At 51.7% G+C, this 25,992-nt stretch overlaps 1 protein-coding gene across 5 annotated transcripts in view; it reads left to right on the plus strand.

Moving 5' to 3' along the window:
- Positions 1 to 25,992, plus strand: part of NECTIN1 (nectin cell adhesion molecule 1) — a 183,265-nt gene that overhangs the window by 94,588 nt on the left and 62,685 nt on the right. For all 5 annotated transcript variants that reach the window (XR_008311049.1, XM_053269578.1, XM_053269580.1 and 2 more), the window contains exons 2-5: positions 97 to 447; positions 3,382 to 3,684; positions 5,202 to 5,319; positions 10,991 to 11,142. Coding sequence is in view for 4 of the 5 variants with exons in the window: in XM_053269578.1 (XP_053125553.1) it covers positions 97 to 447; positions 3,382 to 3,684; positions 5,202 to 5,319; positions 10,991 to 11,142 (924 nt within the window). In the remaining variant the exon portion in view is untranslated. The remainder of the gene's footprint in view (positions 1 to 96; positions 448 to 3,381; positions 3,685 to 5,201; positions 5,320 to 10,990; positions 11,143 to 25,992) is intronic.

Below are 25,992 nucleotides of genomic sequence, written 5' to 3' on the forward strand. Positions count from 1 at the left end.
TAAACAATTGAGTGCTGGAATGCCAGCCACAAGGACCATTTCCTGCCTCTGTCTGACTCCCTTTGGGGTTTTCCCTCCTTCCCGCTGTCTCTGCAGGCCTTTGGGCGCAGATGGTGCTCGTCAACGATACCGTTTCAGGCTTCATTGGGACCGACGTGATGCTGCACTGCAGCCTGAACAACCCGAACCCCACCGTGAAGATCACCCAGGTCACCTGGCAGAAGGCCACCAATGGCTCCAAGCAGAACGTAGCCCTCTACAACCCCACCCTGGGCGTCTCCATCCTGCCCCATTACAAGGAGCGGGTGGTCTTCCGAGCGGCCTCCAACAAGGATGGCACCATCCAGCTCTCCCGCCTGGAGCTGGAGGATGAAGGCGTGTACATCTGTGAGTTTGCTACTTTCCCCACCGGCAACCGGGAGAATCAGCTCAACCTCACCGTGCTGGGTAAGTTCCTTGTGCAACGTTCGAGGTCCTCTCTTGGGAACCGTGGAGTTCCATGCCCACTTGGCTGGAAACGCCTGCCATGCTTGAGTGTGCAGTGAGGAGCCAGGTTAGCTCCACTCCTCTCGCTGCACCTAGCAGGGTCCTGGGGTTTGCACTCTACACCTGCCCCACTCACTGCTTCAAGAAAAGAAATGGAGTCCCGAAAGCCAGGCTCCCAGTAAAGCAAGATGGGTGTGGAAGAAGGTTGGGCTAGTCTATTCCGCCCTCCTTTCTTTTCCCTCCCTTGTGGGGTGGTCCTCACTGCCTGCCCACTATTGCTAAGAGAGGAGGGGAGCAAAGAGAGAAGCCTTTGCTTGCCCATGCATGAAAACTTCCATTCCCTTCTCTCTGCAAACAGAAAGGAAGATGGCACTTCTGGTCTCAAGGCAACACTGGTTCACTTCTTTGATCTGCTGTAGATTTCTTGTAGTACTCACTTGAAATGATGGAGGAGGGTCTCCTAAAATACATTGGCCCTCTGCAAAATGCACCCTCCCCATTTCAGCAATAATTCAGAAGGCCTATGATATGGGGAAAACGTGTCCTCCCATTGAGGCTGAGGTCAGGAAGAGTTGCCCTCACTCTGGTTTGGCTTTATGATGTCATCACTCAGCCATGTCTGATTGGATACGTGGAGCCGCAACATCCTCTTGCTGGTTACATGAGCCATCATTGGCTATACTGCATAGCCACCAAGAAGCTTCTGTTCCAGAGGTGCTCAACTTTGGCCCTCCTGCAGATGTTGGCCTACAATTCCCATAATCCCCAGCTATTGACAACAGTGGCTGGGGATTATGGGAGTTGTAGTCCAAAAAACAGCTGGGGGGCCTAAGTTAAGCAGGCCTGTTCTATTCAAAGAAAAACAGCACCAGAGCAGCTGCCACACTGGGAAAGAGCAAAATGAGTCAGAAAGAGTTTGGAGGCAAATATTTGGGGTCTCCTGGAATTCTTTTTTTCCTCTCCTGAATTTAAATGGTCACTTGTGAAACTTCAGCCTAGCTCTAATTCTGAAATGTTTTAAGTAAAACAATCTGCATTTACCTAGAATAAATTCTGTTCAGAATTCATTCTTCCTTAGTCTCACCAGCAAATCTGGGCTGAAAGGTACAACAGGCACTCCCTTCTGCCCTACTCTGAGGACACAGTGCACCAGGAAGTTCTCCCAAGTAATAAAGGAGAGCTGCACAAGAGCACAGGAAGCGAACCACATTGGGGACCATGGGAAATTGCAGCTCCCCTGCTCCCGGCAGCAGTTCTGACGTGTCGGCCCCATCCAGCATCCTTGAACATTTTTTAAACTAATTGCAAACTGCCCTGAGCATTTTCCAGGTTTTTTTTTGGTGTGTGTGTTTTTTAAAAAACTAATTAAAGAGATGGATTTGGGACAAATGCAAAGCCATATCTTTTGGGCAATCAGTGCCCAGGCACAAAATGTCACTTGAGCACCGCCTCTGTGTTCTCCTTCCTGATCTTGCTGCTGCATTTCTGCCACGGGGTTATCACGGATGGAAGCACCGACCTGTTTCCCAAGGGCGTGGCAAAGCTTAGGGATGCTTATGAAGTCCTTTCCCTTTGAGGTCCCAAAATGACTTTCAGAGGAAGCAGCAAAGCCTCAGTTTCGCTTCTGGTGTCCTGGGGAGGCTTTGGGCCGGGATTCAAGGCCTGCCCTGGAGTCTTTCTCTCACACTCATCCTCATTCTACAAATCTGGCCCATATTGGTAGAACATAAGACCAGCCCCACTGGATCCGGCCCAAGGAGGCCCATCTAGTCCAGCATCCTGTTTCCCACAGTGGCCCACCAGATGCCGCTGGAAGCCCACAGGCAGGAGTTGAGGGCCTGCCCTCCCTCCTGTGGTTACTCCCCTGCAACTGGCATTCAGAGGCATCCTGCCTCTGAAGCTGGAGGTGGCCTATAGCCCTCCGACTAGTAGCCATGGATAGACCTCTCCTCCATGAAGTTATCCAAGCTCCTCTTCAAGCCGTCCAAACTAGTAGCCAACACCACAACTTGTGGCAGAGAATTTCATAAGTTGATTATGCATTGTGTGAAAATAAGAACAAAAGAAGTCCATAAGTGCAGTACCCTCCCTTGGTTGCCAGAGGGGTATCTAATCCGTGGGATCCAGATTGGGCGTAGGGACCGACATGAAAACATAGGAAGCTGCCGAGTCTAACTAGCTCAGTATTGTCTACACAGACTGGCAGCGGCTTCTCCAAGGTTGCAGGCAGGAGTCTCTCCCAGCCCTCTCTTGGAGATGCTGCCAGGGAAGGAACTGGGAACCTAGATGCTCTTCCCAGAGCGGCTCCATCCCCTAAGGCAGGGTTTCTTAACCTTGGGCCCCCAGATGCTGTTGAACAACAACTCCCATCATCCCCAGACATGGCCTTTGTGGCTGAGGATGATGAGAGTTGTAGTCCAACAACATTTGGGGGCCCAAGGTTAAGAAACCCTGCCCTAAGGGGAATATGGTACAGTGCTCACACTTCTAGTCTCCCATTCAGATGCAACCAGGGTGGACCTTGCCAGCCCTACCTGGAGCTGCTGCCAGGGACTGAACCTGGGGCCTTCTGTTTCTCTGCCACTGAGCTACTGTCCTGTCCCCTCAGAGGAATACCTTACAGCACTCACATGTACTCACCCATCCAAATGCAAAGCAAGGCAGACCCTCCATAGCAAAGGGTTACAATTCTTGCTCCCTTCATGAAAGCCAGCTTTCCTTCCCTAAGAGACTCCTGTGAGTTTGTTCACAAGGGGGATTAGTTCAGGGCTCCTTGGCTGGCATTTCCCCAAAGGGCAGCTGCTGGTGATTTCATGGCACTTCCCTCTCCTCCTCCTCCTCTTCCTCCTCCTCCTCACCCTCCTCACCCCTTCTCTTCTGCCATTTTCTTCTCAGCCAAGCCTACTAACCGGATGGAGGAGAAAACAAACCCACTGATTGCCAAGAGCGACATGACAGAGAAGGTTTTGGTGGCCACCTGCACCTCTTCCAACGGGAAGCCTCCCAGCACCGTCACCTGGGACACCAAGCTGAAAGGAGAGGCCGAGTACAAGGAGATCCGGAACAGCAATGGCACCTTCACCGTGATCAGCCGGTACCACCTTGTGCCGAGCCGAGAGGCCCATCGGCAAACGCTCACCTGTGTGGTCAACTATCAGCTGGACCGCTTCACTGACAGCATGACCCTGAACGTCCTGTGTAAGTGGGAAGGACTGGGAGGTATGGTGGGAGGGACTCGGAGGTGTTGACCAAGCATACTCTCCAGTTGTAGGGCAGGAGAGGGTGTTTCCTGTAGAGTTGAAACCCAAGACTTGATTCTTGCCCGAGCAAAAGCAAGGTTTGGGGCAAACATGTTTCCAGTGCCATGATTCCCCCCTTGAATACACTCTAACCCCACAGATTTGGAATGCCCGCCTGCAAGAGCTGTACCACGCTTCCTCTCTCTGGGTTTTTAGAGGAACTTTTTAGAGGGCCTTCTAAATGTCTCATCTGCCACTTACATCTGGTGAACGTTTAACTTCCTAAAATTTGGGCTTTTTTCTGGGCCCTGTTCTTAGTTATGTTTAAATTGTTTTATATTGTGTTATTTGTTTGACTAACTTTGTGAGCCACCCGAGGCAGTTTTGCACTGGAGGTGCTGGGATATAAATATTTTAAATCAATCAACCAACATAAGGAAATTTGAGGAGCCCAGAGCATGTGAAGAGAGCCTCCTTTTACATCATTGGGTTGCCCTATCGGTCCCCTACAAGGTGCCACCAAGCAGGAGGAGAGCTCTGTCGAGGGCTTCTAGTCCAGATGGCCCTGTGCAGCCTCCATGTATTGACAGAGGCAGTGTGTGCCATTGAGTACCAGTAGTCCAGGTGGAACAGAAAATTTGCCTCCACAGGAACATCGGAGGCTGCCTTTCCTCGAGTCAGACCCTTGGTCCGTCTAGTTCATAATCTCCCACACTGACTGGCAGCCACATTCCAAGGTCTCCCCCAACCCTACCAGAAGATGCTGTTGGGGATTAAACCTGGGGCCTTCTGCATGCTAAGCAGATGCTCTGCCACTGTTCTGCCATCTTATAGCGCTCACATGCAGTCTGCCATCCAAATTTAAACCAAGGCAGGCCCTGCTTAGCAGTTGGTGCTCGCTACTACAGATCCTGCTTGAGAGCTGCCTGGACGCACCTGGCTGGCCAGTGTTGAAGCAGGGAGCAAGAACCAATGGACCTTCGGGGCTCTTCTGGCATTCTTATCTTGGATTAGCAGCCTTTGCTCCAGCACCTTTTAATAGAGATCAGCTACTAGATCAGAGCTGCTCAGCTTCGGCCCTCCTGCAGATGTTGGCCTACAACTCCCATCATGCCTGACTCTTGGCCACTGTGGCTGGGGATGCTGGGAGCTGTAGTCCAAAAACAGCTGGAGGGCAGCAGTTGGATAGCCCTGTGCTAAATGAAGGTGATCCAGATGGATATTAATGACCCCCCCTTCTCCTCTCTTGTTCATTCCCCGCCCCCTTCACCCTTTCCTCCGCTCTCACCTACCTTTCTCCCCTTTCCCCATTCCTCCTGCATTCTCTCTCGCTCCTGACTTCCCCTATTCTGGTCCTCCCGTTTTCTCCCATTCCTCCTTCCCCTCACCTTGTTGGTCTTTTGCTCCTCTCCTCTCTCACCCGCCTGCCCCTCCTCATTCTCTCCCGTCTTGCGTTTCCTGTTGCTCCTCTCACAGATGAGCCTGACATCAAGATTGAAGGTTTTGACGGCAACTGGTACCTCAACCGCAAGGACGTGAGGCTGATGTGCATTGCTGACGCCAACCCTCCGGCCACGCTCTACCAGTGGAGGCTGTAAGTCTTATTTATTTACTTATTATATCTCAATAAATAAATATTTATTTATTTATTATGTCTTATTTATTTATCCATCTTATTTATTTATTGTTTTTCTGTGTAAACTGCCCTGAGCCATTTTTGGAAGGGCGGTATAGAAATTGCATCATCATCATCATCATTATTATTATTATTATTATTATTATTATTATTATTATTAAGTACCCACGTGCAGCTCTGCGTCTCGTCCTGCCCCTAAGAGGGAGAGAAGGGCTAAGAAGGCTTCCGACAGGCCTGCTCCCATCGGACTCTCTGATTAGAAGGCAGCACCTGGATCTTGGCGTGACCGTGTGGTGCCCCAGCTAAAAAAGCCATGGCAATCCTGGGCTGTGTGAATGGGGTCATCGTGCCCGGATCACAAGAAGTCAGAGCTCCGCTCTGTTCTGCACGGTTCAAACCTCACCCGGGATATTCTGTCCCGTTCTGGGCTTTGAAAAGGGCGTTGAAGAGTTGGGACAGGTCCAGGGGCAGGCCACGGAGATGGTGAGGGGGGTCTTGCGGCGGGAGGAGCTGGGGATGTTCTGGCTTCAGAAGCCGGCTCCCTGAGGCAGGGGCTCCAATTGGCAGCACTGTTTGGCACTGCACGGCCTCTGTGTACGGCGCCTGCCGCACGCCCTGGAGCACCGCCTTTGATTTACAGGCCTGCGCGATGAACTCAGTTGACTGTAAATTCAGGCACAGCGGAGAGCATTGGAGTAGCTTCACAAGGAGGGGCAAAAAACCCCCCCCATTTTTTCCCCCAGCTTCTCTTTGAGCCTCTGCATGGACCACCGATTCTTTTAAGATGCAGTGAGGCTTCTGCATCTCCTGAAGCACACTGCCATCCTCCCCTGCCTCCCAACGTGCATTTCCCCCACACAATTTCCCCCCATCCCCGGGGCGTCTCAGCGCTGGCGACTTAGGAGCGAGTCAGTGAAGGGGAGGAGGGAGGGTGCTGTGGCTGGGGAAGTGGGAAGCGAGCAGGAGAGAATGTTGCACAACACAGAGGATCTTCCAGGGGATTCGGAGGTGAATTAAGGCCATTGTGTATAGTCCCGTTGAATGGCGAGGAAGGAGAGATGCAGGCAGCAGGGAGGGCAGGGAGAGGGGGACTGAGACGCAGGAGGAGGGGGACACGTGGAGGAGAGCAAGGTGGGTTTTAGGGACGGGCAGGCACCGCTTGAGAAATTTCGCCCATCCTAAAATAAACGCATTTGGCTTCCCTTGAGAATCCTCCGTTTTGGAAGGGGCTACAAAGTGGCCTTTCCCTTTGCAAGTAGCAGGTGATGATCATTCACATCCGCATCCTCCGTGGGGTGCAGGCACGGGTGTGGCTTACCCTACTGTGTCCTCACAACAACCCTGTGAGGTTGGCTAGGGGGAGAGAGTGTGACTGGCCCAAGGTCAGTGGACTTCATGATCCAGGAAAGAGCTGGACTCCGCTCTCCCCTGCCAAAGCCCAAGTTTCCAGCCCCTATGCCAGGGCTTCTCAGAATGGTCTTTGGCCATTGTGGCTGGGGTGAAAGGATGAGGGGAGTTGTAGCCCAGCAGCGTCTGGGGACCCAAGTTTGAGAATCCCTGTACTGCACTGCACTGACCCTTCTGGGCATGGATGGTGCAGAGGAAGCAAGCCAAGCACACATACACACACACACACACACCGGCCCTGATGCTTCTGAAATACCATGGCGAATCTTTCCAGATAATGGAAAACTTTTTTTGAAAAAAAGTTGCGCTGAGCTGAAATGGTCCCCCATTTTGCTGCACCATTTGCAGTGAAATTTGGAACTGGGTGGGGAAAGCTGGGTGAATTTGCCTCTGGAACATTCACCTTCCTTTTGTTTAACCCAGAAGTCCCACTTGTGGAACTCTCTGCCACAGGATGTGGTGACAGCCAACAACCTCGCTGGCTTTAAGAGGGGTTTGGATGACTTCATGGAGGAGAGGTCTATCAATGGCTACTAGTCAAAGGGCTGTGGGCCACCTCCAGCCTCAAGGGCAGGGTGCCTCTGAGTACCAGTTGCAGGGGAATAACAGCAAGGGAGAGGGCATGCCCTCAACTCCTGCCTGTTGGCTTCCAGCGGCATCTGGTGGGCCACTGTGTGAAACAGGATGCTGGACTAGATGGGCCTCCTTGGGCCTGATCCAGCAGGGCTGTTCTTATGTTCTTATGTAAGTCCCCTCACCATGATGCTGCGGGATGATACTGTGTCATGGTGAGGAGGCTTATAAGGGAAATGTTACACCCAGTGGGGGTTTTAGGGACATGGGAAATGCACATTTTAATTACAGTGCTGCCCTTTAGCCAGTCCACCCACCAGTCCTTTCAGCCCAGGATTGCCTGCTCGAATTGGCAGCAGCGCCCCAAGGTCTCCAGGTGCATATCCCAGCCCTGACCGGCAGCAGCCCTCCGGGGTCTCAGGCAGGTGCATTCCCCACTGCTGCTGCCTCAGCCTTCTGCATGCAAAGTGTGTGCTTTGCCACTGAGCTATGGGCCGTCCAATTGCTTTAAGTAAAACAATGGCTTTACCGTGTATTGGTAATTAAAAATGAGCAGGCTGCATCATTCATTTTCCTGTGTGTACAGGATTCTTTGCTTGTGCCATGACTTTCAAAAGCACTTTGGAAATTGATTCACTGCTGACATACGGGCTATTTGCACGCAATGTTGTACACATGCTCATCTTCTCACTTAAATTACTGTGCAGTAGGCTTGCATTCCTTGTAAAAAAAAAAAAAATCAACATCAGGACCAGATAGAGCCCTTGAAAATCATGCAGGCAGGTGCCTGGGCTTCTGTGTTATGTCCAGCAGTCGTGAGGACCCTGACAGGCTAAACATCCATTGAAAGTAGTGTGTGTGTCCTTACTCCCATTTTATTTCAGCTCAACCTAATTATCCTAATTGCATGGTGAGGCTGGAATTTGAGTTCTGGGTATATTGGAACAGACCCATTAACACAAAGGTGGAAGGGATTATTTTTCTTATTTATTTGGCAAATATGCCTTGTGCAGATCAGGCAAATTAAATGTCTTATTGCAGGGATGAGCAATTGCGAATGGCTGCAGCACACAGCAGCCTGAATATCTCAGTGTTGTAGCTGATGAAACGGATTTCTAAACTATGGGCTTGAAGGCAGATAGAAAAGCCTTGCACCACTGCCTGGTGATGGTTTGGGGCAGGGCTGCAGTTTAGGAACAGAGAAACATTGGAAGCTGCCTTATACTGAGTTGGACCATTGGTCCATCTAGTTCAATATTGTCTGCACAGACTGGCAGCAGCTTCTCCCTGGTTGCAGGCAGGAGGCTCTCTCAGCCCTATCCGGGAGATGCTGCCAGGGAGAGAACTTGGAACCTTCTGCTCTTCCCAGAGCGGCTCCATCCCCTCAGGGCAATACCTTCCAGTGCTCACATGTATTCTCCCATTCAAATGCAAACCAAGGCAGACTCTGCTTAGCAAAGGGCACAGTTCATACTCACTGCCACAAGACCAGGGTTCCTTCTCCTTACAGCCCTCCTTGGTTCCTTGCCCAGAGTGCATTATGCAATTAAACAGTTATATGCAAATGAGTTGGTCTGCATAATTTATGTGGGGTTACATAACGTGACCTTTCAGAGTGCAGAATTTGGGTGATTCCTTTGGAATTTCAAAAGCCCCCAAAAGGGGAAGGGGACTGCTCAGTGGCTGGATTCCCCCCCCCTTACAATAAGCAGGCCCCGGTTTCAATTTCCAACAGCTTAAAGGATTTTGATTCACCTCCATTTATTTGCTTAAACAAAAAGGTCTCTGAAAGATCACCAAGAAGAAAAAAATATCAGGCGTGTCATCAATCCGTCACATAAAATCTGGACAGTGCTTCCCCATAAATTATCTCCCCTACAAAATGCTGCAGGACACATGGCTGAGAAAGACCCTTAGGGAGTCCCTCCCTGACAGGGAAGGTAGTTCAGAACTAGGTGGACCCATGCTTTGACTTGCTGCCAAGCTTGACTTGATTATGCCAGCGCCGTATGTTTACATGCAAGACTGCCCTAGTCGCACAGACAGTGGGGCCCCATGGGTCTGATTTGAAGAGGAAACGGTGCAAAGAGGTGGGAAGAGTGTTTGGGGATGGCGGCCTGCTTCAGTGGCCGAGCATCTGCATGCAGAAGGTCCCGGGTTCGATCCCTGGCAGCATCTCCAGGGAGGGTTGGGAAAGACTCCTGCCTGGAACCTGGGAGAGCCACTGCCAGTCAGTGTGGACAAGACTGAACTCGATGGACTCAGGATAAGACAGTGAATGCTTCCCCCACACACACACAGGGCTTACCTTGCTGTGCTCTGTTCCCCACGGTGATGTTCTCTCCCCCAGTCAGCCTCATTTTCAATATCAGAGCTCATCTAGGGAAGAAAATCATCACCGGAGAGAGAGGAGGGTGGAGGGAGATCCTTCGCTCCTCATTCTTGTCCACCTTTTGCCCACCAGCCACCCCACCGGGTGTACTTTCTACGTGATTGGGACAGATCCAGATTTAAACACAGGGTTCCAGGTTAGGGATGTGCACGGAACCAGTTTGGTGGCCCTTTAGGGGACCGATGGTTCGGCCAGTTCGAAGGCGGGGTGTGTGTGTAACTTTAAGGACTGGGGAGGGTGCTCTAACCCCCACCCACCCCCACCCCCGGCCACCACGTTTCCCCCCACCAGCACTGTTCTCAAAAACTGTCCTGCCAGGTCGGTAGCGTACCTCCTTTTCTCCCCGGTACGTCACGGACCGGAAGTGGCTGGAAGTGGCCACTTAACGTGAGCACATTGTGATGTGCACATGAACAAGCGTGACGTTTGTGCAAACATCGCGACATGCGCACACGCAGCAGCCCATGGCACAGTTCCGGTCTGTGACATGCCGGGGCAGCAAGGAGCTATGCTGAAATGCAGCCAGCAGGGGGAGGTTAAGAGCACCCTCCCCGTCCTTAAGATTATCCCCACTCCCGCCGCCCACCTTCGAACTGGCAGTCGCCAGTTCTGTGCACATCCCTAGTCCAGGTTGGCAGCTTTGGATATTCCTACATAGAGAGTGTACTAGAGGAGATGAAGGCTGTTGCTGGAAATAGGTGGGCAGAACATAGATTGGAATCTACTGTTAGATCTCTTGGTGATTTGCAGGGGTTTCCCAGCTCCCAGATTCTTTTGCAGTTGAAACAACCAAAAGGTTTCTTCCTCCCTCCCCAATTAAGCCGTTAGAATCTTGGAATTGTAGTTGCCTCTGCAGGTCATCCCAGCATCGGGATCATGAGCAGTGTTCCCTGTAACGGGGTGCCCAGATGTTCTTGACTCCAACTCCCATCATCCCCAGCTGCTGTGGCCTTTGGCTGGGGATGATAGGAGTTGGAGTCAACAGCATCTGGGAACCCCTGTTACAGGGAGCACTGCTCATGGGATGCAGGTGGGAATTGGCTCCGCCCCTGAGCCTCCATTTTGTTCTTGGCTCTCACTGGTGGACCTCGGGGTGCTAGCACAAAGGGAAGTGGATCCTGGAAGTGTCATGGCTGATCTTCATAGCCCTCTCTGGAGTGGTATCCGAGACTTAAGGAGAAGATGAGATCTCAGTACGGCCAGAACTCACAACGGCCAGCTGCACCTTATTGCTAACGGTGCTGTCTTTTGTAACAGATTGAATGGAACCCTCCCGGACAATGTGGAAATCCAGAACAACACCTTGTTCTTCAAAGGACCGGTCACTTACAACTTGGCGGGGATGTACATCTGTGAGGCCACTAACACCATCGGCAAGCGGTCTGGCGTAGTGGAGGTCAATGTCACAGGTAGGAGAATAAGCAAGCAGCCTCTATGGCTCCCGGGATGGGGTTGCAGGAAGGACCTTCATTAAGCTGCGTGCAACTTTTGCGCCCTTGTCCCCCTCTTGGGGCAAAACCAATAAGGTGGGCGGGTGTCTCTAACTCTTGCCGCTGTTCTCCAAGCGGGGTGCTTCTCTGACGCAGATCGGTTTTGCTGGGGTTTCTCGCTCCATCCCCTCTCTTGTGCCTCCCTCCTTCCGTTCGCCGACACCTTGTTTTCATCTCGCTTCCCCTTGTTTTCCTTTCCACGTCTGGTTTCAGCTGAGCAATGAAAGCAATAAAGTGGTCTATGTGTTGCAAGAGTAAAGAGAGAGAAAGAGACGCTGCCGGGAATGTTATAAGGGCAAGATGAAGGTAGCACCGCCTGCTGAGGAGCCTGTGGCTTGCTCAGTCTTCAAAACAGAGTCGCCTGTCAGAAATACAGCTGTTTCTTCTTGATGGGATCGGTTACTTTTCTACATATTTGGTTTGGGACCCATTGAGCCAGTTGTTCCTTTCTGGTTCACCGCGCGTCTGCACCGTTGCTGAAGTCTGCTGGTCTCATAAGGTGCAGAGAAGAGACTCTTTCTCTAAGCAGCAGAAGTAGGCAATGTCAAAAGGGTGAGGCGTTAAGGAAGTGATGTCAGACGATATTGTGGGGAGTTATAATAAGAGAGGGAAACCGCCTTTTCTCGCCCCAAGCAAGGGAAGAGACTTCTCGAGGTTTGATGATAGCAAGAGAAAATGGCATCAAGAGTTGTTGATATTGCTGGGGGAGGAAGTGACATCATGCAGTAGCAAGGAGCCAGTGGTAGTGGCTAAGGTCATAACACCATAAGGAAGAGAATAGGAAGACCGCCCACCCCCAGTGTCATTTAGAAGTTGTGGTTTTGCCTTCTGTCCAGCGGTAGAAGAGACTCAAAGGCTCAAGGCAGAGGCTTTCTGTGACCCAGAAATTCTAATTTTATCTAGAGTTCAAGTTTCCCCCCTGCTTCCTAGGTAGTTCATCATCTGGCCTAGATTGTAGGTTTTCACTGATTTGTTTTTAAACAGCCAATATTGTTAACACACGAAGACATTTTCTGTTAACAACAAAGCCTCTAGGCAAAGATTGGCTGAACTGCCCTGCTGTCACAGGCAGGCAGGCAGAAGGTTGCCTGATGGCCATTGGCTGAACTGCTCTGATGTCACAGAGAAACAGGCAGGAAGAAGGTTGTCTGGCTGCCATTGGCTGCACTGCCCTGATGTCACAAAGGCAGACAGGTAGATGTTTATCTTCCATTGGCTGAACTGCCCTGATCCTGCTGAGGCATAGGCTTAGAAAAGGAAGAGGCCAAACTTGCAAGCAGGCCAAGAGAAGTGGCTCAAGGAACGGGGGAGGGGGGTGCCTGTGGAGGCGGGACATGAAGTAACAGTGAACCTAGGGCGGTAATGGGTTGAGTGGAGAGGTACACATGGCCAGGAGTTGCAGAGGTGAGGAAGGCTGAAGCTCATCATTGATTTGCAATAGCCAGTTGCATTTTGGACGCCAGATCTCTTGCACAGGCAATGGAGCTGTCTTGGTCACACTGCATTCAGACGTTTTTGTCTAATGCTTGATTTCCTGGTAGTGCTTGATCCTAATCTCCACGGGGCAGCAGCTCTGCAGCCAGACTGAGAGAATTCCCATCCAAGAAGGAGCCACCAATTTGCCATCCATTCAAGTCAGACATATTGATCTGCAGAAGCTGCTTCTTGTGCTGGCGGGGAGCTTTCCATGGAGAACTGGCACATGGCTTATGGTGGGAGAGGGGCCCCGGGGGGCTCGTGTGGGTCGGGATGAGGCGGGTGGAGAGAGAGCGGTGCTTCCTCATACAAGTGACACCCGGCTAGCTCAACAATGTGCAGCGAACTCTCCGGCTGCTGGTTAATGACGCATTCTGGTACGTCCTCCAGGGCTTTGTGTGTTAATGTTTGGGTTGGTATTTGTTTTGAGTTTGGAAACACCCCAAAGAACAAGTTAGGAAAATAAAAAAAAAGTTGTTTAGAAAATAAAAAACCACAACCACCAAAGGACGTTTACAGGATAGGTCAAAATAGGAAGCAGTATACCTAATGGTGCAGCAGGGAAGTGGCTTGACTAGCAAGCCAGAGATTGCTGGTTCGAGTCCCTGCTGCTGTGCTTCCCAGACTATGGGAAACACCTCTGTTGGGCAGCAGCTATATAGGAAGATGCTGAAAGGCATCATCTTATATTGCGTGGGAGGAGGTAATGGTCAACCCCTCCTGTATTCTACCAAAGACATTCACAGGGCTCTGTGGTTGCCAGGAGTCGACACCAATTAAATGGCACACTTTCCTTTACAAAGGGATTTAATTCAGGGGGGCAGCACCCCATGACCTGGGATCACACACGGAAGCTAATTGCCATTAAGTTCAGGACAAACCAAGTACCTCTTTGCACATGATATAATTAATCTGGATCCTCAAATGTTGTTGGATTACAACTCCCATCACCCCCAGCCACAATGGCCAAAGTCCAGCAATGTCTAGAAACCCAAGATTTGGCTATCGCAGCTGGGATGATGGGAGTTTTAGTCCAGCATCATCTGGAGAAACAAGATTTGGCCGTAGTAGCTGGGGATGATGGGAGTTGTAGTCCAACAGCATCTGGGAACCCAAGGCTGAGAAGCCCTGCTTTAATCCATTTAATCGGCAAAGAGCAATCTTGTATTAGTGGACTCCGTCTTTTTCCCCCCGGAAGCTCTTTTCATTCCGGCGTGTCTCTGGCATAGTATGAAAAAAAAAATGTTAGGGACAGGAATGACCTTCTGTTGTGCAGTTGTGAGCAGACACTTTGCTTCAATGCGAAGGAATCTCCTGCTTCCTTCAACATCTCACCAAAGCACCAGAATTGAGGTTCTGGTGATATGCAAATGGGTTTTACTGTTTAATCGGTTAGTTAATGGAGCCATCAGTAAGAAGGCAGATGATTAATCAATTAGAGGCTCTTTGACTGGCTGACAGTCCAATTCAGAATATTTGCCGGTGAGAAACTTGAGTAGAAAGGAGCAGAAACCCGGGTTGAGTTGGTGCTGCTGTTCACCGGGGAGAGCGGCCCAGGTGACCGGGGAGGCTGCCGGATCGGAGCCCTCGCCAGAAGATGCCAGGTTGGAGGGGATTAGTGGCTGCCTCATTAGGCCAGAACACGCAAAGTAAAATCCTTGTTAATCATTCATGGCCTCAGAATATGTTTAGCCGACACTCCCCAAGGGCCGATTAGGCTAGCAATGGAGCGGGCACAGCCAGCCTGGCTGAGCTATTACAGGTAGATTTGTTGGAGGCTTGCAGGCAATTTAGGCATTGTTGGCAGAGCACAAAATCTCCCCTAAGAGCCGCTCGCAGCAAATACAGCTCGACCCTCCAAGCCAAGCAGCTGGCCAGCCCGGAGAAATGGATCCAGCCTGCAGCCCCTCATTTATTAGACTCTCCGAGGAAGGAGAAGAGAGCCACTGTCGCTTGCAGCACAAACATTCATTTTTGTTTCTGTCCTGCTTTGGCAAAAGAGGTCATGCAGGTTTCCGACGTGCTCCCAAAACCTGCATAACCTGCTTGATCAGAAATAATAGAGGAACTTTTTAAAAAACCTCTTGAATTTGCATTAGGCGTATGCAATATCTGTCAATATGTTTATTTCTGCGGATTCTTCTGCCTCCCCAGTATTACACGTTCAGGACATTTACCTGCCAAGACATACAAACATGGGAAGCTGCCTTAAACAGAGTCAGACCATTGGTCCAATGAGATTAGTATTGTTTACACTGACTGGCAATGTAATGGCACAATGGATTGTAGCTTAAGTTGCAATGCAGTTCAAGACGGCCGTCCAAGGATAATATTCTGAAACATCCTGCCTGTTCAGGGCTCTTCTGAGCTACAGGGAGAACCCCATATTTCACATCCACCTGTAGAGGATAGGGCTATGGCTCAGTAGTAGAGCATCTGCCTGCTAGGGATGTGTGAAGAGGCCCGACGTCGAACGGGTTTGACATTGAGCTGGTTCAGTTGGACGGCTCAGCATCAAACCGAACCAAGTTCAGGGCCGATTTTTTGTTTAAGGGTTTTTGTTTTTGTTTTTAAATTACCTTTTCCCCTGCATGGGGAGGTCCTTGAGGCTGCAGGGAGGTCCACAAAGGTTCCCCCTCCGCCCCCCGCCGGCCTCTGTTCTCACCCCCTCTGGCTCATTGGGCCAGTTTTTCGGCCTGTTCAGGCCTCCGTATTTCAGCACGGCAGCCATTTTGGATGCTGCTGCGCTTGCACAAATGGCCTCTGGCATGACCTTTGCAGACCCGCCTGCCCCCTCGAGGACCTTGCCTGGCTGGGGTTCGAGGGGATGCCGGACCGAATTGGTCTGGTCAGGTTCAAGTCCGGCCCAGACTCGAACCGAACTGGGCCAGCCACTTCCCTGTACATCCCTACTGCCCGCATGCAGAAGGCCCCAGGTTCACTCCCTGGCAGCATCTCCAGCTAGGCCTGGGAAAGACTCCTTCCTGCAAGCTTGGAGAAGCCGCTGCCAGTCAGTGTAGACAATACTGAGCTAGATGGACCAAGGGTCTGACTCAATTTGGCACCTTCATAATTACATCCGAATAATCCTACTCTGCATGCAGGAGTCCAGTCCCCGGCAGCATCTCCAGGTAGGGCTATCAGAGACTCCTGCTTGGAACCTTGGAGAGCTGCTGCCAGTCAGTGTAGACAGTCCTGAGCCAGATAGACCAGTGGCCTGACTCAGTATAAAGCAGTTCCCTGGGTTCCTCGGGGTGGGGGGATCATAAATCTGATGAACATCACAGGCAACAATGGCTCTCTCAAGCTGCTATTACCTTTTTAGACAATTCTGTCACATAGCAGGGACCCAGGTCTGAGTGGGCGGCTCTTCTTGACCCGCCGCATGCCCCTGTGCGCATGGGTGCCCTTTCCTGCCGTGCTCTTCCACCCCACAGATTATCTCGCTGCCCTGCCAGGGTGCAAGCCTGGCTGGCGCGGCCTGCACCACGGTGTGCTCCGAGCGAAGGCTGGAAGCTGGCATCAGAATTACAACACATTAAAAAGATGGATAAGTGGAAGTTTAATATTTTATTCCTGCAATCTGTTCACCTAATAGCTTCCCTGGCGTTGCAGGACATTTGTCAGCTGAGGTGAATCCATGCAGAGAGACATGGAACTTGATTACTGCCGGCTTGTGGAGGGAGATCTAATATAGAGGCTCTGAGGGGAGGCTTTGCGGGGTCTCCACAGGCGTTCAAAGGCCTTCCCAGGGATAGGTGTGTTGCCCTGCAGGATGCACGCTCTGCCAAGCATGCGCGGGCACAAGAGCTCATGCATGCGCAGGACAGCCGCATGAACACAGATGCCGATTCAGACAGAGCGCCACAGTCGAAGGCAGCCACGTCTTTGCCAACGGCCCTCAGACACTCACATTCCTGCCCTGGGAACCGTGTGGTCTAGGCCTAATCTGCAGTCATCGCTGCCACTCTGTGCTGCTCGGCAAACCTGGGTCCCTTCCAGGGCTGCCAGCCTGGGGTGGATGGGTTTACTTGGCAGACTGACGCTGCCCTCCGGTGCCCTGGGCTCAGCACCGCTCACTGTGGTGGGACTTGCTTCTGGATCAACGTCCATAAGCTTGTTCGGAGAGGATGCAATGCTGAGGACATGTCCTTGCACGGAAGCCCCATGGAACTCAGTGGGGCTTGCTTCTGAATCAACGTGAATTGCATTGTGCTGTGAACGGCTTGAGTGGATTAGTCAGTAGAAGCCGCAAGCCAGACATCCCCAGGAAGCGTGTCCCTCCCTAGGACCGGCTTCAGGACGCTACTTTGTGATGTGGCCTCGTCATTATTGTCGTCTGAGTGCGGTCAATGCATCCCCATCCCCTGACTCTCAGCCGGGGGTGCCCGGATGTTGTTGGACTACAGTTCCCATAATGCTCAGCCACAATGGCCTTTCGCCACTGTGGCTGGTGATGGCAGGAGTTGTAGTCCTACAAGCTCTGGACCAGGGATTCTCAACGTTGGGTCGCCAGATGTTATTGGACTTCAACTCCCATAATCCCCAACCAAAGGCCACTGGGGCTGGGGATTATGGGAGTTGAAGTCCAATAACATCTAGGGACCCAACGTTGAGAATCCCTGCTCTGGACCATTGTGGCCGGCGTTGATGCAGGGCGTAGCAAGGTTGGGATTGGCCCTGGGCCAAAAAGGGTCCCTCCTCCCCACACCTTCCCAGCTTCTTCCTCAGAGAGGTGGGAGGGGGAGAGCAGAGGCCAGGCTGTTGCTCCGCTGTGGGGCCCCTCTCCCTCAGGGGCCCAGCCCCCCCCCCCCCCCCCGGCACCCTCTGCTTGTTCAATTATAGCTACAGCCCTGAGGTGACACGAGTTGCAGCCTAGGATGGGAGTTGTAGTCCAACGACATTTGGGTAATTAAGGATGGGAACTCCTGCCCTAAGGACTGCTGGGGGAGAAATGGCACCAGCACCACAGACCCAAAACACACAGCGGCAGGTGTGGCTTCACAAAACTATCCTGAGTCTGGAACATCACTTTAATAGGAAGTGGGGAAGAACATATGGGCGATGGCCGTTTCCTCCTCATAACAAGCAGTAGGTTTTGCTTATTGAATTGCAAGTTATCTCACACCTCCTTCAATCACCTCCTAGACTGAGGGCTTGGTTATGCACACCTTTGTTTTCAATTTCCAGAGGGTTCTCTCTCATAGTCTAGAGCAGCAAAAAGGAGCCAGGAGTCTTGTGGCACCTTAAAGACAACCAGCTTTATTGTAGCAGAGCTTCCACGGACTACAGTCCACTTCATCAGAGTCACGGTGTGGGATCCTCAGAAGGCGGGTCTGGGCCCCACTATCTCCCACAAAGATGGTCTGCAAACAGTCAGGAATATTGTTCGCAAAGCGGTTGACATAGAAAAAGAATCCTAATAGGAACCTAAGAGAGCTGCCTTATGCAACATCTGGCCATTGGTCCATCTAACTCAGTATTGTCTACACTGACTGGCAGCAGCTCTTCAGAGTTTCAGGCAGGAGTCCTTACCCACCCTGCCTGGAAATGCTGCCAGGGATCGAACCTGGGACCTTCTGCATGCATGCATGCAGATGCTTTCTTACTGAGCTATGGCCTCATCCCCGAAGGAGAATATCGTACTCCCTGCTTAAATATAAAGAGAGACACCACTTGAAAGGTGCCTCTTTTGCCCAGCTAGCAGAGATTACTACAGGACAGACCCATGAGGGGGAAATGACCGCACAGCACTGGTGGTCACTGACAGTTTCCCAACATCTCATCAACAACTCCAAGCAACATCTCATCAGTTCACCCTGGACAATGACATCCTTTCCCCCAGGCCATGGGTGGTGGGTCTCTCCTTGCTTGCAGGCAGACTCCTCATCATGAAAAGCTTCTCACTGACAACAGCCACATGATAGGACATAAATGGAGCACCAAGAGCCCAGCCTGACCCAGCCTGTTGCTTCTTCTCCCCTTGCCTCTGTGCAGGCGACACCATTACAGGGCCCAATAATTTCTCAGGGCCTCATTCTCTTGCTCATCCTCCAGTGTGAGATATGCTATTATCTGCCGACAGCGTCCCCCGGACAATGCCTAGGACAAACCGTTCAGGCCCTACGCACAAGCCGGAATGGACGCAGATCTCACATCCGAAATGGCAACATTCAGGAGCCCAGGGGAGAACATGTCACTCTCCCAGGGACCATCTCTGCTGCTGAGCGGAAAGTCACCGACAAGAGAGGCTGGAGTGAGAATCAGCTGCATTGGAAGTCAGAAGGAAGCTTGACGCTACCTCTGCAGGCCTGAATGGAGACAAAGGGTTGATTTATCACACGGCTGAGTTAATTAACTTTGCGTCGCTAGGAGGTTGCTTTGGCCGGTTACTGCTCTTTGGATCGTCACCATGATGGTCTTGCATATGTTTAAGGGAGACTCAGAACTTAAGTTCCTGCAGTTGGGTGCATGTGTGTGTCCACACGCGCGCACATTTATTTCTCATCATGTACCACACATACACACACACACACAGCCCTATGCTTACTGAGGATTACACTTTATAGGCAGCTGCCGCCTAATGGTGCAGTGGGGAAGCAACCTGCCTAGAGAGCAAGAGGTTGTGGGTTCGAATCCCCGCTAGTATTTTTCCCAGACCAGGGGAAACACCTATATCGGGCAGCAGCGATATAGGAAGGTGCTGAAAGGCATCATCTCACACTGCGCAGGAGGAGGCAATGGCAAACCACTCCTGTATTCTACCAAGAAAACCACAGGGCTCTGTGGTTGCTGGGCATCAACACCGACTGGGCTGCACAACCTTTCCTTTCCTTTAGGCAGCTGCCTTATACTGAGCCAGCCCCGTCATCCATCTAGTTCATTATTGTCTACACTGACTGGTAGCAGCTCCTCCGACACTTTAATTAGGAGTCCTTCCCAGTTTTACCTCGTGATGTTGCCAGGGATTGAACCTGGGACCGTCTGCCTGCAAAGCAGACGCTCAGCCACAGAACTGTGGCCCCATCGCCTACAAATTACTGGTGCTGTGTAGCCCGCAAAAGCTTATGCCATCATCTCAGTTCATTAGGTACTGGAAGAGTCTGAGTTGTGTTTGTTTTCAATAGGATTGTTTAATGAATGGATTCTTTGGTTAAAAGGCAGAAGATTAATCCACCCAGACATCTAATCAGCTGGCACTCTAATCAGAATGTGCAGCCAATTATCATCAGCAAGGAATTAAGCCCCCCCCCCAAATGCGGGGGGGGCTCCAGTGGCGATGATGATGATGATTTATGGATCTGGGGGAGCAGTTGGGATAGAAGGGCAGAGGGTGGGTCCCCAGGAGATGTGTTGCCAGGTGATGTCACCTGCCCCCTAGCCTTCAGGATGAAGGAAAGAAAATAAATCACAGAAGTCACATAGGAAGCTGCCTTATACTGAGTCAGACCCTTGGTCCGTCTGGGTCAGTCTCGGCTTCTCGGACCGGCAGCAACTCTCCTGGGTTTCGGGGAAAGGTCTTTCTCCGTTCCGGCTGGAGATGCCGGGGATTGAACCCGGGACCTCCGGCGTGCCAGGCAGATCATGTGTCCCTGAGCCGCACTCACAGCCTTCAAAATCCTCCAGGCAGAGTGACGCCCCTTGGCCCCCCACGCAAGCCCAGATCAGGAGCAAAACTTGGCTGCTCTGAAATGGAAGCTGTTTTCTGGACCGCCCTCACTAATCTCGCCCCTGCTAGAGGCAGAGCCCCCACCCACCCCCCACTCTTGTTCCCCACCGGGGAGCATTTGATTGACAGGCAATAGGTGACCCAGCAGGGAGATTAAATCCTAAGACCCATCTGGCATCTGTCCCGACATCCGTCGTGGCCTGAAATGCAAATGGCAGCTGGGTGAGTTTCCAGCGGTTTCAGACACAGGCAGCGCACACACACCCCGCACACACACACACACACACACACACACACACACCCGCTCCAGCACAGCTCCATCCTCGAGGGTGGGAGATGCAGCTTCCAGTCCGCAGCGCATTGGTAGGCTGAGGATGGACGGAGTGTCTGCCAGCCACCGATCCAGGCCAGGGTTTCACCGAAGCCCGGCTCACTTCCCTTGCAGTCTAGCGTCCCTTCTTCGCTGGGCATCAAAGAGGGGGAAGGAGTCACCTTTGGGTCTGTTCCTCAGAAGTCCGCCCCGGGTGTTGCTGTGTGCAGCTGTTGCTGTGGAAGGAGGCTGGAACTTAGTGGCGGCAGAAATAAGATCTGCTAATAGCTGGACGTGTGGCTGGGCAAAGAGGAGCTTTGGCGTTCACCCATCATGCAGTGGGAAAGCGGGGGAGAAGCAGGCAAAGGCCGTCTCGTATCATTCCAAAGCCCGGCATTAGCAGGTGTTAGTTGTTAACACTTTTAAGTCACTTCTAAGCCAACTGTCGTGTAGAACAGGAGTTTCCAGACCCGGGTCTCCAGCTGTTGGACTACAACTCCCATTATCCCCCGCCTTTGGCCATTGGTGCTGGGGATGATGGGAGTTTTAGTCCAGCGACATGTGGGGGAGGCATATTTGAGAACTGCTGACGCAGAACATTTCATCACTTGAGCTTAGGAATCTTAAAAACGGGTTCATTTTTTGCTGGTATCCATGAGAGAATTCCCTTTTGGGTGCCTTGGAAGAATCACGTGTTTGCCTGAGCATGTGCAGAGTGCCTTTCCTCTCCTGGCCGAGTTCCCACCACCCCACCACACATCTGCGGACCTTTAAGGACAGCTTAAAGAGCATGGCACGTAGGTAGCGTCCTCAGGAATTCTGCACAGTGAGGCTTCAGCACAAAAAGACAAGTATTTGATTGTGGGCCTCCCCAGCTAATGCTTCCCCCCCACTCCAGCCCCCGCTTGGTTATTTAGCCTTTAGCAGATACTGCTTCTCGTGTTTTGTTAACAGCCATGAGGTCTGGAAGTCTATTTACAGTCAAGTCAGTTCTGGTATTGGCTAGCTAGCAAAGGGTTGTTTTTTCCTCCCATCCATTGTTTACGCAGCCATCGGCTCTACTCTGTGAAGACACAGCGATTCTGCAGGGTGAGCACGGTCACACCAAGGCTTCTGTCCTGTGCACGCTTGCATGGGAGTAAATACCTTGAGACTGGCTTCTGAGTAATGTGCCGAAGGTGACAGAGGGGCCTAGGAAGGAAGCGGCCTGATGCAGAGTCTGACCTTGCTCAGTATTGTCAGCACGGACCTGGCAGCAGCTCTGCCAAGGCAGGCGTCTTGCCCAGCCCTACCTGGAGATGCCACCGGGGATTGAACCTGGGACCTCCTGCATGCAAAGCAGATGCTCCCCCACTGAGCTACGACCCCATCCCCAAAGGGAATAGCATACAGCAGGCCGTGCTCACGTCTAAGTCACCCATCCAAATGCAAACCAGGGAGGCCCTTGCTTAGGGAAGGGGGACGATTCACACTCCTCGCTGCAAGACTCTCCACCCTGTGCATCTGGAAGCCGGGCTGTGTCTGAGTCGGTGTGCCTTATGGCCCCTGTGTGGCCGTTCTCCGATTAGGGCCGCCACATGCACCTTGAGAGGCAGAGCAGACGTCACATTACCACCCCAGGATTCTGTGCTCTCTCTTGGGCTTGGCTCCAGTGTTCTCTCTGCGGTTTTTCCATCTCTGTGCGGAATGAGTTTTGTTCCGAGTGGCAGCATCCAGGCAGTGTGCACAGACATGCATTCAGAGTAGGGCCTTCCGGATTCAACCTGAGCGGGATCTAAAATCAACTGAGCAGACATCCAAAAACTGGTGAGCGCACGGACGTGCCGACACGCCTTGGAGGGGACGCTGCTTGGCTCCTGTGAGGGAGCCCCCCAAAAGGGATGGATGGGAGCCCCCCCCCTGCAGACCAGACACGCCAGATTAGCTCGGTGGTGCTGAGACATCCCTCCTCCTTTCCAGCTGTGTGGGAAGAGAGAGATCCGCCCCCCCAGCATGCCCCGGTGGCATGTCCTCTCCAGCTGTCTGTCTGCAACAGGTGGGTCCCACGCAGCCCCAGCCTCCCTTGGACAGGATCCTAGAAACCGTCTTGCCCGTGATAGGAGAGGAGACCCCCAGCTCCTGTGCAGGCCCCTGGCCAGCCCCATCAGCTCATGCAGAAGAAGGCCCCCATTGTTTTCCGCCTTGGCTGGATCAAAAGGCAGACTGCAGCTCGGCCCCCTTCCAGGGCAAAGCCCAGAGCAATCCCTCTATTCTCGTGGCTTCCAGCTGCTGCCCCGGGAGGCCGAGCTCCTGGCATGGGGACAGGAAGTGGGGCCTGAATGCAACAGCTGCTGGAGCCCAGCCAGGGCTTATGCGCCCTGTTTTCGCTGGCGAGGGGGACAGAAGAGACTTCAGCGCTATAGGGATGAGCGTGACGGGTTCCCTGCAGCTCCCACCCTCAGCCATGCCTTGTTCCTTCTGCCCTTCCCATGTCACAGCAGCCTCCTAATCCTCTCCAGATTGTTTGCTTCCTAATGGGTTTCTCATATGCAGCGCGCATATGCACATGCACACGCACGGGCGCACACAAACCAACACAGCTTCCCAGCCAGACAGTTCCTTTTGAAGCAGTGGGACCCCCAACATTACTGGGAGTGCTTGAGTCCTGCCTCGGCAGAGTTGGCCTGAGACATTTTGGTGCTGGAAGTGGGAGAGCCTGATAGTGCATGTGTGCACATGTACACACACACACACACACACACACACACACTAACATGAAATGCCTCCTACAAGGAAGTAGGGGAAGTCAGCGAGAGAGCATGTGCTTTGTGTGCATAAGGAAGTCTCAAGTTTAATCCCCGGCATCTCCAGTTAAAGGATCTTGGCTATCAGTGCTAGGGATGACATCTGCCTGAGAACTTGGAGAGGTGTTGCCAGTCACACTGGATATGGTGGGCTCGATGGACCAATGGTGAGACTTGTGCTGAAATAGTCTTACATGTGCATCTGTGTTCACATTCTCCTGAGCAAGCTCTGTTGAAGTGAAGGTGCACAGACCTGGGCAATCCGTGATCCCAGGGTATTGGTGTCCTGTGGATCCAGCTTTTTCCATCTCCCATTTTGATTCCCCCAAATGAATTCTGAGGTTGTGCAGAAAACTGTAAGGCCAGTCAGAGAGTGCATGTTTGTTGCTATGTGCAATGGGTGGAACGGCCCATATAGACAGAGGGGGAGAAGGAAGCCGGGGGATTTACACAGGCTGAAGACTGTAAGTAATTTATGAGCAGTGGAGGTGAAGCGTGGGGCAACAGACCTGGGAGGAAAGAAGACACTGTGGTGGAGAGGTGACTCCGGTGCTTGTGTCGCTTAGTGGGCTCAGCAAAGGCCAGGAGCTAGGGATGTGCAAACCAATTCAGATCGATTCAGATCGAATCTGGGTGATTTGAGTGGTTCGAATTCAAATCGAATCACCCCTTAAAAGGGCAATTCGATTTGAATTTGAAATGAATTTTCAGAATTTGATTCAAATACCGTTTGAGAGCCATTTGGCACCTTTTTAAAACCATTCAGGCCCCCTGACTGGTTTTGAAAGATGCCAAAACAGGGTCAAATCTATTTGGATTTGAATTGAATTTTTGGACCAAATCCAAATGTGATCCAAATTCGAAGTGAAATTTCGGAATTCGGTTTGAATTTGAAACAAATCTCATACATTTGTTTCATGCACATCTCTATCAGGAGCAGCTCCCAGATGGCAGGAAGATGTGAGAAAAGGTAAGGGAGGAGGCGAGAGTGCTCTTTACCTAGCCAGCTGCAAATAACAGGCTCCACTGAGATTGCCAGTAATACAAGTGGACTGGAGAATCCACAAAGGTATGAAGGAAGTTGCCTTATATCGAGCCAAACCATTGACCCATTGGTCCACACTGACTGGCACTAGATCTCCAGCGTTTTGGATGGTGATCTTTCTGAACCCTACCTGGAGATGTGAGGGACTGAACCTGGGACCTTCTGCATGCAAATAATGATCCTCTTGCACTTCAACTCTATGTGGGATGCAGGGCCAGGCCACCATCATGCTAAAATGGCAACAGTGCCTTAGCCCAACCCCCCCCCCTTTAAGGAGGTCCTTCCTGCTGCATTTCCTGTTTGCTGAGGCTACCATCACTCCTCTTCTGTGAGGGATTATAGCTCGGGGGTAGAACACCTGCTTTGCATACAGAAGGTCCCTCTGCCCCATGATAGGCATGTTTCCTGGGGGAGAATCATCAGCCTCGTAAGTCGAACATGCCATTTAATCGGTTAGTCATAATCTGATTGAAATATCCACGTATCCCCATGCAGTCTCCCAGTAAAGGCTGGCTTGCAAAATCAGACAAGCGTGCATCAGGGGAACTTGAGCGCGGACCAATGTTCTTTGCAAAATAAATAAATAACCCACCAGCATTGTGAGTTTCTGCTCTTAGGGGATCCTTTCCCTGAGAACAAACAGCCCTGCATTGTAACTGGTCCATCTGATCAAAAAATGGGAAGGCAGACTGTGTTTGCAAAGGAAGTTGCAGAGGGGAAACGGGCTGCAAAGAATCTCGGAATACTTTGAAGTATCCTCACCTCAAGACTCTGGGTACAGAGCTGGTCTCTACCGCCACCAGGTGGTGGTGTTGAGAATGTTCCTTTTGATTGTCCCTCCCCTCTGTCATTCTGTGTCTTTCCTTTGAGAGTCCCTTTCTTTCCCTCGCTTTCTCATTCCTTCCTTCCTCTGCTCATTCCCTTCCTCCTTCTCCCCAGTCTCGCTAGAGCTGATGAGCTCATACATCATGACATGCTCAGATGAGTGAATATGTGTGAAGGTGAGATCTACCACCATTAACTGTCTGCATGGTGTCAACACAAATGCAGCTGTGCATGCAGAGGGCTCCTTCCCTGTAACTAAGGACCCTGCTTTGGCCGCGGGGGGCGGGGGAGTTTCCCACTTGTGTGCAGCAAGCCTGACATGTGCACAGCTGAGCATGTGTGTTGACTCTACACATAGGCACTCAGCTGAACCATCTCGATCCAGGGCAAGACAGCCGTGATCCTGCTCCTCTCTGTGTCTGTTGCCAGATTTCTGATTTCTGCTGCTCCTGTGTATTCAGTAGCTGCCTGCCTAGCTTTGCAGAAATGTAGGAAACAAAAAGTCTTTTCTCGGAGAAGATGGGTGGGGAATGCTTCACTCGCCGTATGCCGGTGTGTCAGACCCAGAAGCAGAGCCAGTAAAATGCTTGAAACATCTGGGATTACCTAAAGAAGTAGCCTCAAGAATCCAAAAGGAGTGGGGAGAAAAGTGGGATGCAGA

Source organism: Hemicordylus capensis, chromosome 8 (genome assembly GCF_027244095.1).
Source record: "Hemicordylus capensis ecotype Gifberg chromosome 8, rHemCap1.1.pri, whole genome shotgun sequence".
NCBI lineage: Eukaryota > Metazoa > Chordata > Lepidosauria > Squamata > Cordylidae > Hemicordylus > Hemicordylus capensis.